This window comes from Peromyscus eremicus, chromosome 3, assembly GCF_949786415.1.
Source record: "Peromyscus eremicus chromosome 3, PerEre_H2_v1, whole genome shotgun sequence".
In the NCBI taxonomy this organism is placed as follows: Eukaryota; Metazoa; Chordata; class Mammalia; order Rodentia; family Cricetidae; genus Peromyscus; species Peromyscus eremicus.
The window spans coordinates 53352940-53370979 of record NC_081418.1 but is presented as its reverse complement, the minus strand read 5'-3'; the positions used below and the strand labels follow the sequence as shown (position 1 = coordinate 53370979).

The 18040-nt window shown below is 41.6% G+C and overlaps 2 protein-coding genes across 2 annotated transcripts; both read left to right on the top strand.

Moving 5' to 3' along the window:
- Positions 1-1307: 1307 nt before the first annotated feature.
- Positions 1308-2246, top strand: LOC131905784 (olfactory receptor-like protein OLF3). The gene has a single exon (XM_059256596.1). The coding sequence runs from the start codon at positions 1308-1310 to the stop codon at positions 2244-2246; it is 939 nt and encodes a 312-aa protein (XP_059112579.1).
- Positions 2247-11816: 9570 nt separating this feature from the next.
- On the top strand, positions 11817-12758 carry LOC131905783 (olfactory receptor 2F1-like). The gene has a single exon (XM_059256595.1). The coding sequence runs from the start codon at positions 11817-11819 to the stop codon at positions 12756-12758; it is 942 nt and encodes a 313-aa protein (XP_059112578.1).
- The last annotated feature ends 5282 nt before the right edge of the window (positions 12759-18040 follow it).

The window sequence follows — 18040 nt, the reverse complement described above, 5'->3', positions numbered from 1 at the left end:
TTGACTTATACAGGGAACAGTCATTCTCCGCAAAGGACAATGACCTACGGCAAACCCAGCTGAAAAGGGAGAATTCACAACAGTACACAGGTGGAGAGTTTTCCAATCCTTCATGCTCAGTATCCAAGAGTGCCACTGTTCACCAAAACCTTCCAGCACACCACTCTCTCATCATTTACTTAAAGATCTTTAAAATGCACTGTCTAGATTGCATGTTACTGAGATAAAAGGAATATATATATCAAGATTCAAATTGAGCTAGCCAAGTCTAATACCGTGTTTCTCCATAGCACTTAGCACAAGTCTATTTATTTTTAACTTTTAAAATTAATCTCTACATCCCTAAATGATAAGATCCAAGAAAGAAAGTCCCATGTCTCTCTATCACTGTGCTCACAGACAGATAAAAAATGCCCTGCACATTTCCTGGAACACAGCAGCTCCTTAATAGATTTTCATCTCAGGGACATAAAAGCCTCAGCCCTGATTCATGAAATAGAGTATGTGAGAGGATTCCATGACAGGCCCTGACCTAGATGTGCAAGAAACATGAATAACAATAGAACTGAGATGTAGGAAATGATGCCAAAAGTCACTGAAGTGTCGCTATTCTCCCCATGTGTTTGATGGGAAGGCGGGACCACTGCTACCCCATATTGTAGAACCCGCCTTTCTGTCCTGTTCACTTTCACTACTTTCCCTATGACCATGTCTTTTTTCCTGGATGTTTATTTTCCTTTACTGTTTCCTTACCTCTGCAATACTCTGTTCTTTTACCCCACCCCTTTTATGGATTATCTTTCCTTCCACATGGATTGATTACTTGTTATGTAACTGTTATTGCACAAGATGCTTGATATAAATTAATGGCCAAATCAAGGGTGCTAATCTTTAGAAACTTATATGTTAGTATGGGAAGCCCACTCTCCCTTCCTCCAATATCTATTTTGTTACTTGTTTGTTTGAGATAGGGATTCATAGGCCTCAAACTCCCTCTGTAGCTCATACTGTTCTTGAACTCTGATCCTCCTGTGTCCAACTCTCACATGATAGGATTAGAGGAATGTGTCACCATGCCAGTCTCTTGCCCTCACCTCCCTTTTTCCTTTTTCTTAATTTTCTCAGGGGAGTCATTTCAATGTCTTCACAATTTCCTTCCATAACCACCCAGGTTAAAGAACCAGGCTGTGTCCCAGCTCTAGTTTCAACCTTAGTCTAAGACGTTGTGTAAGATCTATAATGATATCTTTACTTGCCTATCCTTGACTCTACTTCCTCCACTCCTGGCCAACCTGTCCAACTGTTCCATGAGAGAAAACGTGACGTGGGTGAGTGAGTTTATCCTAATGGGTCTCTCCAGTGACAAGCACATCCAAGCTGGACTCTTTGTCCTCTTTGGGGCCACATACCTGCTGACTCTGCTGGGCAATGGACTCATCGTCCTCCTGATTGCACTGGACCCACGACTCCACCTGCCCATGTATTTCTTCCTCTGCCACCTCTCAGTGGTGGACATCTGCTACACCTCCAGTGGGGTCCCGCAGATGCTGGCACACTTCCTCATGGAGAAGAAGACCATCTCTTTTGCCCTATGTGGGACACAGCTCTTCTTTGCTCTGACTCTAGGAGGGACTGAGTTCCTGCTGCTGGCTGCCATGGCCTATGACCGCTATGTGGCTGTCTGTGATCCCCTACGGTACACAGTGGTGATGAGCCCAAGGCTCTGCATGGTTCTGGCAGGCATCTCTTGGTTTGTGGGTGTTGTTAATTCTGCTGTGGAGACAGCAGTCACCATGCGCCTTCCCACCTGTGGGCATAATGTGCTCAACCATGTGGCCTGTGAGACACTGGCACTCGTCAGGCTGGCTTGTGTGGACATCACCCTCAACCAGGTGGTGATACTAGCCTCTAGTGTGGTGGTGTTGCTGGTGCCCTGCTGCCTGGTCTCTCTGTCCTATGCCCACATTGTGGCTGCCATCTTGAAGATCCGCTCCACCCAGGGACGCCGAAAAGCCTTTGAGACCTGTGCCTCCCATCTGACTGTGGTCTCCATGTCTTATGGGATGGCCCTCTTCACCTATATGCAGCCCCGCTCTACAGCCTCTGCTGAGCAGGACAAAGTGGTGGTTCTCTTCTATGCTGTGGTCACCCCCATGCTGAATCCTCTCATCTATAGTCTGAGGAACAAGGATGTGAAGGCTGCTCTGAGTCGAGTTCTGATGAAGAGCTTTGAGTCAAAGAATTAGGAGACGATTTTCTAAAGGAAGAGGTGTTCTTCTGAAGATTGTGGACATGCTTATGGGCAGGTCATGTATGTGACAGACACATACCAATGCCTATCATTGACTTTACTATCCCCATCCTGGCCAGCATCAGGGTATGAACTATTCATGTGACCTGCCCTTAAGTGTGACTGTATATGTGTGTAAGAGCATAGGTATCAGGACCTAAATCTACATGATGCTTCTTGGAGGTAAAAGAAAACAGGATTTTGTCTCTGGTTATTTTAACCCTCATTTTATTTCAGAGAAAACAAATTACAGCACCTTTAAGACACAAACACTATGGAGAAAGTTATATGAAATGTGTGCATTTTCTTACCTGAAAGGAAGAGAGAAAACAATATAGCCCAAGGGAAAGCTGGTTCAGACATCAGAGCAACGCCCACAACTTATCTTGTCAACACTCTAGTCCTGGGATGGCAAGGTGTCTCAGTGGGTTAAGGTACTTGCCCCCAAGCCTGATGGCCTGTGTTTGATCCCTAGGACCCACATGATGAAAGAAAGGCCTGATTCTCACAAGCTACACTCTGACTTCCACAAATCTACCCTGATACACTCCTACCTGCCCCAACACACATACACAAAATCAATCAATCATTCAATGAACAAGCAAACAGTAGGAGTCTTCTTCCTTTCTAAAGTCTGTAAATGTATATCGAACTTTTCTTCAGTCCATGAGAAAAGAAAAATAATAATCCACAAGCTTCAAACTTGTCTGTGCCTGAAGAATCAACAGACTTTAGGTCTGAAGGACAAAAGCTGAGCTGAGGATAGAAGTCAGTCAGTGAAGCACATGCTGGACAAGCGTGAGAATCTGAATTGGATGCCCATAACTGACATCAAATGATGGGTTTGGGGCCCGGAGAATAGCTGAGAAGTTAAAATCACTTGCTGCCCTCACAGAGGACCTGAGTTTGGTTCCAAGCTCCCACAAGGCAGCTAACAGCTGTTTGTAACTCCATTTCCAGGGGATCTCACACCCTCTTCCAGCATCTGTGGGTACTAGGCACCATGTGGTGCATATACATACAGCATACATAAATGCAAAACACCCACATGCATAAAATAATAATAAAATAAAGCATTTTTAAAAACTTAAAAGAAAGGTTGGTGTGGTAGAACACACTGGTAATTCAGTGGAGTGGCAGAGAGAGTAATATTCCTGATGCTCATTGACCAAAGGATTGGCCACATAGGCTGATATCCAAGGTTGTTCTTTAGCTTTCATACACTTGCACATAAGTCCTTACACACAGTACATGCACGGGTGTGAAGCACACACACACACACACACACACACATATACACAGATAGAAGTTCATGAGTCGCATGACTCACACATGGTCTAGCCGATCTTACTAGGGTAGAGAACACACACAGGATCTAAGGCTAGTGACAGTCATGATTTCCACAGCTCTGAACATGAGCAAGTCCACAGGCATCCCTTTCCTTTTTTCTCCTGCCAATTTTCAGGGAGAGCAAATGGCAGGTCAGCAAGTCGCACATTAAAGACCTCAGACAAATGTTTAACAATAGGGCCTAACCATATCCTCTTACTAACCCTCAGGAATGCATTCAGAGTACACACTTGACCAGAAGGCTACACTACACATAGTCAGAGGTGAATCAAGGTATTCAGCAAGGAAAGAACTCTGCTACAGGCTAAGGCTCATAACAGAAATGACAAAAATAATTCCATGTAATGTCAGCCATCAGATTCTTGACATGGGTAAGGAATACATAGTCAGCCTTTTCAGCAAATGGTGCTGGGGAAATTAGATGCATGTGTAGAAACTGGAACTAGATTCTTATCACTTACCCACTGCAACATCAACCCAAAATGAATCAAAAACCATAATGTAAGACCCAAAATTTCAAAACTTTTATAAGAAACAGACAACATTTCAAGCTAGAGGTTGATTTGTTGACTCAACTCCTAGTCCACTAGCCGTTCTGTCCTGTTCTTCAGCCTGGCTGCTGCATAATCTTGTGGTGACCAGAAGCCTCAACTAGCTCACAGGCACAACATTGTAAATCTAAGGATTTCCTCACCCTACCCATAAGTTGAACTTGTCTTCTGTTCCCCATGAGGTATTGTGACCATTCTCTCCTGCCCGATGGGTGACAACACATTTACTGTTGTGGGACGAAAACACATCACGTAATCGAGAAACAGCTCTAGTCCTGCTCTAACCTAGAATGTAATGGTGGCCCCACCACTTCTACTCTCTGAGCCCCACTCAATTGCCTCCTTTTTCCCCCTAAGGAAAAGAGATTGAAAGAGTTTTCCCCCAATGTTTCATCCAGCTTCTTTTCCTTCCTTACAAGTCTCATATTGTCCTTCTCATCCATAGAAACATTTTTGGTGACTGCACTGGGCACTTAGAAGGCACATTTGTGACCAAAGCTTGCTGGAAAAGAAGTAGACTCCAGGGAAAGCCATGGGCCCAGAAACTCAGCAGCTGATATTGTGTAGGACCTGTTTCTAGTCTTAACCATTGTTACTGAGGAAGAAGAGGGGCAGAATGTATCATCAACTACTCTGCCTCCATCACTCGCACCCACTTTGACCCCATCTTCTAACCCTGTGTGCATGAATAATGTGGGTGGGAGAGTATTCATGCCATATATTTGTCACTATTGCTTGCCATATTATTGTTACATATAAAAATATAAATTTATAAATACAGTCTGCTGAGTCCCTTCAGTGTTGCTCATATGTGTATGTGTTTAGGGCTGACCACTTTGGATTGGATAACAATCAGAGGTAATGTTTCTAGAGGAGACACTCCCTTCCTTTCTCAGCAGCCATATTTGCCTGTAGCATTTCGCCTAGGGGTTCTGAGATTTCTCCACTTACATTGATATGTCAACTGGTATTGTCATTATATGGTTGCCAAAATAAGACCTGAAAATTGACAACACCAGTTGGAATGCCAACATGTGATCCAATTTTAACCACATTTAACTACACCCTTTCCCCCTCTTTATACATTTCTATTAATTGAATTTGTTCTTGAACAATTTCATAAACGTTCTAACACATTTTAGTTATTCTCACTCTTACCCTCTCTTTTCTTCTTCCCATCCCTCTTCAACCTTCTCTTCCCTATAAATCCTTTTCTCACATTTATGTCTTCGTGATTTATTTTGTGACCCATTGAGTTTAACAAGTGTCATCTATGTAGCCATGAGATTAGAATTATCCGTTGAAGCATGACGGGCTTACCAATGATTACTGAAGACAATAACTGTCCCTCACCCAGAAACCATCAGTAAGGAATAGTTCAGCAGGTAGGGGTAGGGCCCCATTGATCCCTCCCTCTCAATGAATGACTATTGTCAGGCCCAATTTTGTGCAGGCCCAGGACCAGTGCAAGCAACTGAAAGCTGCTGTGATTTAATGAGTATAATGGTTGTGTTGTGCCCAGAACATACGTATTTCCCTTAACCCTTAATAGCCACTCAGTTTCCCAAAGATAATTCACTAACACTGGTTATTAAAACAATAGGTTAATTTCTTAATAACCACTGCGCCATTATACAAAGATAGGGCTGGTCTAATGATTTTCTTCATTTTATTTGGATACCTATCTGATAATGTATATGTGTGTGTTTGTTTTGCACATTTATAAGTATTGATAATCAAAGAAGAAAATATAATTTGTGATCTTATTACCCAGAGATAACGCGTGGATCCTTCCTGGACGCCACTGACTTTCTACATTTGAGATTTCTGTAGTCATCTCATTGTTCAGACATATTTTCTACCGTTTTCCAACCTACATTCTTTTATCTAGTTACATATCATCTGTCATGATGTCAAAATGCATGGGGAAGTAGATATCATGCGTTTTTTGTAAGCAAGGAAGCATTTTAATTATATCCAATCATATTCATTCTGGAAAATGACACCTAATAGTCTTTCTCTTTTGTCGTTGGTAGCATTCTATCAATTCATACAAGAGATGCCTTTTGGAGTCCAACTTCTCAACAGTCATTCCTCTTTCCTCTTCTTCCTCATGATGCTGTCCAATTTCTTTTTTATTTTTACCTTCCCTTTTTCTATTGGCTACAATTCCCAGTTACAAGTTCCATAGACCTCAAAGGTGGGAAGTCTTCTAGTCCTCTGGGGTCCTAAGTTGAGCAGAGTGGTGAAAGGAACAGAGATGAACCTGGATTATCTGAAGAAGAAGAAGAAGAAGAAGAAGAAGAAGAAGAAGAAGAAGAAGAAGAAGAAGAAGAAGAAATAGAAGAAGAAGAAGAAGAAATAGAAGAAGAAGAAGAAGAAGAAGAAGAAGAAGAGGAGGAGGAGGAGGAGGAGGAGGAGGAGGAGGAGGAGGAGGAGGAGGTAAAACAATAGTATGTACTCAGGTCCATTGTCACTAAAGTGATGATCATGCATATCATGAAAGCTTTATCATTTAATACTGCCTGATTATTATTGAAAGTTTTTAATATATCACACAATAATATCTGTTTTATTCTTCTCACCTAACCAAAAACCCAGGTCCTATTTCCACACTGGATCGGTAAATGGTGAAAGAAAAAAAATCCTTATACAGCACTGCTACTATTTCTAACAAGACTATGAGAGATGAAAAGCTGTGGAAATGACCAAACTCTGCAAGATCAAGATTCACAAAAAGAGAAAAATCTTAATGAACTCCAACTATGCAAAGAAAGCACAACATAATGGAAAGGTGATATAGGAGACAACACCAAGGAGACTGAGAACATGTTAGTGATTGTGAAGTTGTGTTCCACTGTGTTGAACATGGCAGTTCTACTGTGTTGCACATACTTCCAACACCATGGTCACTAACTGTTGAGTTGTGAGGAGGAAGGAAAGGGGTATTTCTGGTTGTGAGCCTAGCCTTTGTTGGCTGAGCCATCTCTCCAGCCTGGAAGGGGGGTGTTTTTATCATATCCTTGTAGAAGACAGATCAGGATCTCAGATTTAGCTAGTCTTCTACTGCTCAATTTATTGCAATTCCTCTTACCAGGTCAGGGAAACAATTTCCTTATCCAAACTCCTGCCAAAAGTCCCTGAGTTTAAAATGAGCTAGAGATAGTCTCATTAGCCTAGAAACTAGAAGGACAATTAAAAGTTGAGGTAAGAGGCTTTCAAAATGTTGATCCCAAAGGGAACTTTAGAAGGGATGCTGGGTAACAGAGATGTAACTGGAGGAAGAGTGTAAAAGAACATACCAAGAGAAAGTAATTGCCCTCTGGGGATCCCTAAGCTCTGAGAAGTTATCAGCTCAGACTGACAAAGTAAAACCTCCATGCCTAAGAAGACAAATGGCAAGTGCCTCAAGGACTTTCTAAGAGATGAGCCAGATGCCCAGCCTCAATGAGTGGTGTGCATGATGTGAGTACTCAGCTCAGTGACTAGCCCACAGGGAAAGTTCAAAGGAGGTGGTGAGACGAAGGAGTACCCAGAACTGCTTTTGTAATCTCTAATGTATTTTTGTTACTGGCTGCAGCTCGGCATTTTTAAAATTGTGACTTAGATTATGTAAGTCATTCCATGAAGTCTTCCTTCCCAGTCAGTCATCCAATACACAATACAACTGCAATGTTCTAAACACATAGATAAACAATCCTGGAACAAAATATTGGAGCTCAACGGCTATTCTCTTGGTCTTGAAACATCTGAACTGTTGGAGTAAGAAGGAATGGTTGGTAAATGACTCAAAGAATGGTGTGGAACCCATCTTCTCCAAAAGGCAAAATAGTAAATATTCTCAACTGTCAAGTATCAAAAGCATAATTTTTAAGGAACTAAAGCAGGTTTAATCCTGAACAAAACAAAACAAAAACTTGTTAGTGAATATCACACTGTAGGAATGATGAGAGATGGACTTTGGAAGGAGGCTCATGTATCAGAGGACAAGTGTTTTACTCTTGGACCAACTGGTTTTACCAATTCTAATGATATGTCCTCTTATCCATATTTCTTTGGTCTTTGGTCTTTAATACAAGATATTCCACTTATTAAATTCTCCAAAAAAATAGTTCTACATGTGACCTGAATCCTGACAGGAAACTTAGTGACTCCATTTTAAAACTTATTTTGAATTCATTATTTATTCATGTATGTACACACATGAAAATGGCATGCAAATGGAAGTCAGAGGACAACTTGTATAGGAGTTGGTCCCTCTTCTACCATGTGGGTCCCAGAGGCAAGCTGTGAAACTTGACGGTAAGCTCCTTCACCCACTGAGCCGTCGCCCAGTCCTGACCCTTACTTCTTGCCAACAATTCTACTGTCTATGTATAGAGTGATGAAAGACCAGAGAATTAAGTTTTCCTAATATGCTGTTTTAAAATTCCATAAATATTTTTAATTTATCACAAACCTCTATAACTAGAAGGAATTTTAGTGTTTACCAAATCCTGTGTACTAATTGAAAAGATGAAAAAAATCTGTGCTACAGAAATAGTGCAAGTTACCCAATGATACAAAGATGAAATTCTGTACAGGCAGAAAGTCAGGTCCCCTTGTCCTACCATTCTTGCTATCACTTCCGGTTTGGAGAAGCAAACATTGGTTGTTTCTTAGTTTTGCTTTGTAACTTCTATGTTTCTACTGCCTGGGAAACAGCCAGGACCTGTCTTCAGTTACTTGGGGAATGTTGGAACTTCCTCTGATAAGGGCATAGTAACACAACCTCTCCCTCCATCTTGTAAGAATAAGTTTCAGAGCACTCACTCACCTGTTGACTCTTATAATCTCTGCTCCTATCACTGGCCAGGTCCTCACCAGTACACAGTATAACACCGTATATGTTTACCAAATTCAGAAAGGTGAAATGAAATTCTCTCATTATCTGAAGAATCTCAGAACAAGACCATATAGCAAGAAAAGTTGGTCCTTATATAAAACCAACAACAAAATATTACTAGAACAAATAGATGCTGAGTTCATTCTTTATGCAACAGTGGAGCTAACACTGAATAGACAGATTCTACCTTGGTTTTTGAAATGTCTTGAAACATGGCTTTTGCAATTAAGTTTAGTCATCAGAACTTACTGTAAATGATCTTGTGCCTCTCCCCCATTCTGTTATCTTTCTGATCTTCTGTCCTTCCTGCTGTCACTTTTCCTCGTGCTAGTAGATAGATAAGTGATGTGGACTTTCTGAGTGCAGGAACAGTGTCCAGTAAGGAGTTACTGAGTATTTTTTCCAAAATGCATTCATGTTCATTGGTTCATCTGACCTTAGTTAACACACTCTGCAGAAAGCTTTCTTTAGGTATTGTTTATGTTTCCGATGAATAAAATAGGGGTGGGGAAGTCAAGAAGCTTGTAACAGGGCAGCCTCCTCAAACAGGTAAGCTGGAACTCAGATTCCCTGACTGCACATTCAAAGCATTGCCTGCTCTATAAGGCAAGATACCACTCTGAACCTACTATCTATGGCCGTCAAGTATCCTTCTCCTTGGACTCTGTTAACAACCATTTCTGCCTTTCACTGAGAAGCTAGGGTATACCTGAGATCATAAGCACAGCTTCAGATTGATCCCCAGGTGGGTTTGAGACTTGGGAAGGTGACCTCAGCCTGCCCCATGGATTCTTTAGGTATAAAATAAGAGGAAGGAGATGAGACCTTTATGGTTCCTTCCACTTCTAGCAGGTTGGACCACAATACGGATAGAATCTAGATCCTTCACTCTAGTGGAAAGATGAGGATTCTGTCTACAGCAACAAGTGATCTGGGAATGGTACTGAGTCCAAACTGAACCACTGCCTCTGCTGATTCAGTGGACGGACTCTGGATGGTTATAGAGCTCTGAATCCCATCCGGCACCTCCCTAAGCCCAACACCATTCCCTAACCTTCACTGGAAACCCAAAGCCACTTTCTACCCTTCACAGATGCCACAGTGATATCTTCTGGTCAGGATCAGAGACAAAGGGAGGCCAGAGATGCCTGTACTGTCAAGAAACACTCTACTCTCCCCCTTGCAAAACTTAGGTGGGACTCTACCCTCTGTTTCCAGCCAGGGAAAATCAGGATAGTATTATGCTTTTCAGAACTCTCATATTTGATGATGTGGCTCTGTTCTAGCTGTATTAATGATGATATACAGTATTTATATTGTTTAGCTGTATATGCACAAACTAGATCATTGACTTCCAAGACTGCACTAAAGTCATTTTTTTCCATTTTGATTCTGTGGACTCACTGATTTTCAAAGTAAGGAGTCTTAGTATTGAAAGGTAAGGTAAGGTTTCCCTAAGACTGGCTGAGAGCATGGAGCCTGGTGTGTTCAATAAATTTTTCAATAAATGAGTTATTTGCCCATTAAAGATTTTGAGTAAAAGAATCATACCTAAAGATTATACTGCCAGTAAGAAATTTTAGGGAATTCAATTGGATTTTCCCAAGAACCAGTCAGCCACCACGATGGAGAGTCGACAGTCTAGTGCAAACTCAGATGAGAAAGGAGAATTCACAACAGTGTAAGGATTGAGAGCTTTCTCCTCATTTCATGCTTGGTGTCGATGTGTCTGGTCCCACCATTCACCAGAAACTCTCAGCACACTACCCTTTCATCACATTCTTCCGAATTTAAATAAATGCTCAAAACTTACTGTATAAGTTACATGTTATAAAGATGTAAGGAATATCCACAATGGTAATTTAATTACGAAGGCTGAAATTTAATTATCCAAGTACTGACCTTGTTCCTTTCATAGCACTTAACACAATCTAATTAATTTTTATAATTTTTAAATTAATCTCGGTGTCCCTAGTTAAATTATGAGAACCACGAGAGCAGGACTTGTGAGTCTGTTTTTTTTTCTCACAGACAGAAACAACAACAAAAAAAACCCACATCATTTCCGGCACACAGCAGATACTCATCTCAAAGAGAGATGCCTCCTCGGGGATGATGGGTGCAGTGAGGAGGATGTGAGAGGATTCTTTCTACACCATCGTTTAGACTGGGGCTCATTGGGAGCAAGAAGTGTGACCGAATGGATGCTTACAAAATGGCATTCAGGAATTCAGAAGCATCCCTTTCATGCCCGGTGGTACCTATAAGACTTCACCAGCTGCTATCTGACATTGAGGAATCTGCCTTTCTTTCCTACTTCCCATTAAAACCTTTTCTACTTCTACATCCTCCTTCCTGAGTATTTTTTCTTTCACTTTCATTTTTTAAACCTTGTATTATGCTGTCCTCTTTCCCGCCATCCATTGCGTTTGTTTTCTTTCCTTCTACACAGACTGATTACTCCCTGTATAGTTTCAACTCGCAGAGTTCTAGACATAAAGGGATGATTAAAGTGGGATTGGCTCCTCAGAATCCCATACATTTGTGTCAGCAGCCATATCTCCCTTTCTCCATTGTCTTGATTACCTTATTCCCTCATCACTAAATTAAAGAACCAAGCTATGGTCCCAGGTCCAGCTCTGGTCATAACCTAGGATTCAGTGCAAGACCTGTGGTGACACCTGTACTGGCCTCCCTGACTTTCCTTCCCCTACGCCTGGCCAGCTGGCCCAGCTGCTCCATGAAGAGAGAAAACGTGACGTGGGTGAGTGAGTTTATCCTAATGGGTCTCTCCAGTGACAAGCACATCCAAGCTGGACTCTTTGTCCTCTTTGGGGCCACATACCTGCTGACTCTGCTGGGCAATGGACTCATCGTCCTCCTGATTGCACTGGACCCACGACTCCACCTGCCCATGTATTTCTTCCTCTGCCACCTGTCAGTGGTAGACATCTGCTACACCTCCAGTGGGGTCCCGCAGATGCTGGCACACTTCCTCATGGAGAAGAAGACCATCTCTTTCACCCTATGTGGGACTCAGCACTTCTTTGCTCTGGCTCTAGGAGGGACTGAGTTCCTGCTGCTGGCTGCCATGGCCTATGACCGCTATGTGGCTGTCTGTGATCCCCTACGGTACACAGTGGTGATGAGCCCAAGGCTCTGCATGGTTCTGGCAGGCATCTCTTGGTTTGTGGGTGTTGTTAATTCTGCTGTGGAGACAGCAGTCACCATGCGCCTTCCCACCTGTGGGCATAATGTGCTCAACCATGTGGCCTGTGAGACACTGGCACTCGTCAGGCTGGCTTGTGTGGACATCACCCTCAACCAGGTGGTGATACTAGCCTCTAGTGTGGTGGTGTTGCTGGTGCCCTGCTGCCTGGTCTCTCTGTCCTATGCCCACATTGTGGCTGCCATCTTGAAGATCCGCTCCACCCAGGGACGCCAAAAAGCCTTTGGGACCTGTGCCTCCCACCTGACTGTGGTCTCCATGTCTTATGGGATGGCCCTCTTCACACACATGGAGCCAACCTCCACAGCCTCTGCTGAGCAGGACAAGTTGGTAGTGGTCTTCTATGCTGTGGTCACCCCCATGCTGAATCCTCTCATCTATAGTCTGAGGAACAAGGATGTGAAGGCTGCTCTGAGTCGAGTTCTGATGAAGAGCTTTGAGTCAAAGAATTAGGAGGCAATTCTGTAAAGAAGCCATCTTTCTTCATAGTGGGAATTGGAGTATACAGCTCCTCATGGTGTGCATATAAGTGTGTTGGGGTATATAGCTCCTCATGGTGTGCATATAAGTGTGTTGGGGTATACAGCTCCTCATGGTATGCATGTGTGGGTGACATGAAAGTGTGTGTATGTGCACATGCACATGTAACTGTGATATATATGCTCTTTTGAATTAAAACAGAACTAATTCATGATGAGTGGGGGTAGTGAAGGGCGAGGGTCGAGGGAAAGAGAGCTTGGGTGAGTGGGAGATCCCAGCTGGATCAACAACAGAGAGGGAGAACAAGGAATAGGAGACCATGGTAAATGAAGACCACATGAGAATAGGAAGAAACAAAGTACTAGAGAGGCCCACAGAAATCCACAAAGATACCCCCACAACAGACTGCTGGCAATGGTTGAGAGACAGTCCGAATTGACCTACTCTGGTGATGGGATGGCCAAACACCCTAATTGTCGTGCTAGAAACCTCATCCAACTACTGAGGGATCTGGATGCAGAGATCCATGACTAGGCCCCAGGTGGATCTCTGGGAGTCCAATTAGCGAGAATGAGGAGGGTTTATATGAGCGAGAATTGTTGAGACCAAGGTCGGATAAAGCACAGAGACAAATAGCCAAACAAACGGAAACACATGAAATATGAACCAATGGCTGAGAGGTCACCAACTGGATCAGGCCCTCTGAGTGGGTGAGACAGTTGATTGGCCTGATCTGTTTGGGAGGCATCCAGGCAGTGGCACCGGGTCCTGTGCTCATTGCATGAGTCGGCTGTTTGAAACCTGGGGCCTATGCAGGGATGCTTGGCTGGGCCTGGGAGGAGGGGACTGGACCTACCTGGACTGAGTCCACCAGGTTGATCTCAGTCTGTGAGGAAGGCTTTGCCCTGGAGGAGATTGGAATGGGGGGCAGGCTGGGGGGAAGGTGAGGGGGGCGGGAGGGGGCACAACAAGGGAATCTGTGCCTGTATGTAGAACTTAATTGCATTGCAAAATAAAAATTAAAAAAAAAAAACAGAACTAAGATGTTTAACTCTGGACTCTATTCTTTTGATCCCTTCCTTATCCCAAAGAAAGTGAATTACACAAAATTAAAATGATCTAACCTACAAAGAAATTTAATGAAATATATCTATTTTTTTAAATGAAAGAAAAATGACACATCAGAAATACTAATTAGAAAGGAAGATTACTCTAATCAGACATGCACACAATTTATGTCAAGATCCTTTTCATGCCTAAGATTTCCAAATATATAGAAGTCAGACAGAAAGGAAGAAGAAAATAAGTCGTAAATTATATAATTTTCTAGGCCTATTGATCAAATTGGCCGTAGGACAGAGGAATAAATGTCATATAATTCCCACTTGATGCAGCCCATCTTACTAGGGTGTGGAATTCACACAGATCAGGAGCCAGTCATGCTCATGATCCCTACAGCCCTAGTGAGTGAGCTTTGGTCATGTGCAAGTCCCAAGGGCTTCCCTTGCCTTCTTTCCATTTCCAACTTGCAGGGAAGGCAAGTGGCAGCCAGAGAGACACCAAATCAGGGCCTCTCTGCACAGTAAGCACATTAGACTTATGAAAAGTCGGGGATATATTCAAAAGTTGTGCTTGATAATAAGGATTCAACCACACATGATCAGAGGTGAGTCAAGGCATGCAGCAAGGAAAGGATCCTTTCCTCGTTAGAAACAATTTGGACCTCTCTAACACATGTACCGGGTGAGGGAGTAGCTTCTAAACATCCTGGAGAATAACCAAAGCAGTGGTGACTAAACATCCTGGAGAACAGAGCAAAGCAGTGGTGACTAAACATCCTGGAGAACAGAGCAAAGCAGTAGTGACTGGATGCTGACAAATGTCTAAAACGACTCTTTTAATGTAAATAAATTGTCTCTCGTCTGGGAGCTAGAGAAACAGCTCAGTGGTGAAGGGCACTTGTTGTTACCAAGGACCTGGGTTCCATTCCCAGCACACATATCAGCCCACAGTCATCTGCAACTCCAGTCCCTTGTGATCTGCCACCATCTTCTGACTCTGCTGTCACTGCACACATGGGGTGCATGGACACCTGCTCAGGCAAAACACCCGTGTGCATTTTATTTCTTCTAAAAAGAGAAAAGAAAGGCAATTATTTTATTCCAAATATTGGAGATCTCAAGTTTGTCATATCAACAAAACAAACACTAACTATAAAAAGAGCAATGCAAGTTTTATTTCATAGGTTAGAAATATTCTCAAAGAGTCAGTAGAAGGGAAACCGTGAATTTCTAATAATTTTTTTTAAAAAAGATTAAATTCATGTAACACGGTTCATGTATTTTTCCATTTAATTCATTGGAGTTTGGTATAATCACAAAATCCTCAAATCTGTCTAACTTCAGAATATTTTCATCAATGCCACAATAACAATCATCCTCTTGCCAGGAAGCAGCCACTTGCTTTCCCAGCTCCCAACACCCACTATCCTGCTTTCTGTCTACCTATGGATTTGCCAGCTCTGGACATGTCACATAAGTAGACCTATAAAAGAAATACCTTGTCTTTCTCACTTAACATGGTGTTTTTTTAACTTGAACCTTGTAATCTGTAGCCATAGTTCACTCCTTTATGTGGCTGAGTCACACTCAGCTGTGTGTATAGATGACGACATTTGGGTATCGAGTTATCAATTATGAACATCTGTATTTTCATCTTCTGACCACTGTGCACAGTGCTGCTATGAATTATCATACTTAAATTACTGTTTGAATTCACATCTCTTTTTTTTTCAGTTCTTTCAGGGAAATAACCAGGAGTGGTATTTCTGTTTGACTCTGAGAAACGGCTAAACTGTTAATTTCTAAAAAATGAGCCTTCATTTACGGTCAACAGCAGTGAAGGAGGATTCCAATTTCTCTGCCTCCTCAGCATGTTTAACTCTGTGTTGATGGTAGCCATCCTTAGGGGTTATGGACAGTTGTAAACCACTGTGTGGGTGCTGGGAACCAGGCCTAGGTCCTTTGCAATAGCAACAAATACTCTCAACCTCTGGGCCATCTCTCTAGATCCAAAGCACTCATTTTTAAGTCATAAATAAATATGCTTATTTATAACTTTTACTTCTCCTATCACACTATGATTTTACTTTGTGCATCCTGGATGAGTAGTGAAGCTAAACATCTGTTTATGTGTTTATTATTCAATCATTTAAACTACTTCAAAAAGGTTGATCAAATTTGCTAACTTTTAGTTCTAGACTCTGCTACCGTTCTTTCTTTCTCAGTATTGCAGGTATCTTTGCCTTTAACTATGCCCACTAAATTCCTGTCTCCAAAGCAAAACCTCTATGTTTATGCATTTTTTTCAGAGTCTGAGTTTTTTAATATTTTTATTAGTTCTTTGAGAATTTTAACTGCAGTCAATAATGTACTATATATTATAAAACTGTTAAAATAATTTAACACCTTACTACGAAATATGTTGGTGAAGTGATAGATATGTTAATTAGCCTGATTGAATATTTATATAGCATATACATAGATCAAAGCACCAGTTTTTAAACATCTTTAGATTTAATTTTTTATTTATGTTTTGTCCATGTGTATCTGTATGCACCAGACATATGTCTGGTTCTCAACCTTTCTAATGCTATGACCCTTTAATATAGTTCCTCATGTTGTGGTGACCCTCAACCATAAAATTATTTTGGTGCTACTTCATTACTATAATTTTGCTACTGCCATGAATTAAAAATAAATGATGTGAAGGATATCTGATATGTGAACCCCTGTCATATAAGGGGCATTCAACCCCCAAAAGGAGTCAACCCACATATTGAGAACTAGACTCTAGTGCCCTTGGAGTTGAGAAGAAGGTATCAGACCTCCTAGAACTAAAGTTATGGATAGTTGTAAGCCACTCTGTGGGTTCTAGAAACCAAACCCAGGTCCTTTGCAATAGTAACAAATACTCTTAAACACTGTACCATTTCTCTAGTCCCAAAGCACTAATTTTTACCTCATGCACAAGTAAGTAAATACATAATTTTATTTCTGAGGTAAAAAGAAAAAATGACATGAGTTTCATAAGAATAGTGGATGGAAAGATCACAGTTTTGTGCAGTGGTGGTGTATTTCTTTAATCCCAGCACTTGGGAGGCAGAGACAGGTAAATCTCTGTGAGTTCAAGGCCAGCCTGGTCTACAAAGCAAAGCAAAGTTCCAGGACAGCCAGAGCTGTTAACAGAGAAACCCTGTCTTAGGGAAGGGAAGGGAAGGGAAGGGAAGGGAAGGGAAGGGAAGGGAAGGGAAGGGAAGGGAAAAGGGAAGGGAAAGGGAAGGAAGGAAAAAGGGAAGGGAAGGGAAAAGAAGGGAAGGGAAAAGGGAAGGGAAGAGAGAGAAAGAAAGAAAGAAAGAAAGAAAGAAAGAAAGAAAGAAAGAAAGAAAGAAAGAAAGAAGGAAAGAAAGAAAGAAAGAAAGAAAGAAAGGAGAGAGAAAGAGAACGAAGGAAAGCTAGCTCACAATTTCCAATATTTCAAACAATGGAAACATATAGTTTATTTTAGCTTTAGTTTCATAATTCTGTACATTTGAGGGGCCAGTACATTTTCGCATGAGTGCAGTGCCCAAAGAGGCTAGAGGACGGTTTCAAGTTCATGGAGTCACAGACTTGTGAGCCACCCACTATGAGTGCTGTCAAACTAACTCATGTCCTCCACAAGAGCAGCAAGCAATATAAACCACGGAGCCAGCTCTCCAGCCTCAGGTAACACTTATTAAGTAGAGAAAAAAATTATGAACACACAAACATAAAAAATGGTGAAATAAAAAATTTTAAATGACAACTGAGGAACTTATTTCTTAGCATTTACTGTATGAAAAATGTTCAATTTCAAAATCCATGAAATATAAATTTAAATAATAAATTATTTTAAGCTATTTGTCAAAGAAAATATTAACATTGAATACGGGAATAACATTCATCAAAGGGATTTTTTTTAAAGCACTCATGTTCTACCTTTCAATTAAAAGTTATAAAATTGCACAATAATGCTAAGGAAGATTTTTTTAAATGCTTATAATATAGTATTATCAGGCAATGCATTACCATATCCTTTCACTCAAAATCCAAATAATCTGGAAAATTCCGGGGATATAGCCAGTCAAGGGGCACACTAGTCCTTCCTCTTTCACAGACTCTTCTGAAGCAGCCAAGACATTGCTCTACACACAGCACATTGACTATGGGAGAAAG

Excerpts from the sequence above, each read along its gene's own strand:
- LOC131905784 (XM_059256596.1), top strand. The coding sequence starts at position 1,308 with ATGAGAGAAAACGTGACGTGGGTGAGTGAGTTTATCCTAATGGGTCTC.
- LOC131905783 (XM_059256595.1), top strand. The coding sequence starts at position 11,817 with ATGAAGAGAGAAAACGTGACGTGGGTGAGTGAGTTTATCCTAATGGGT.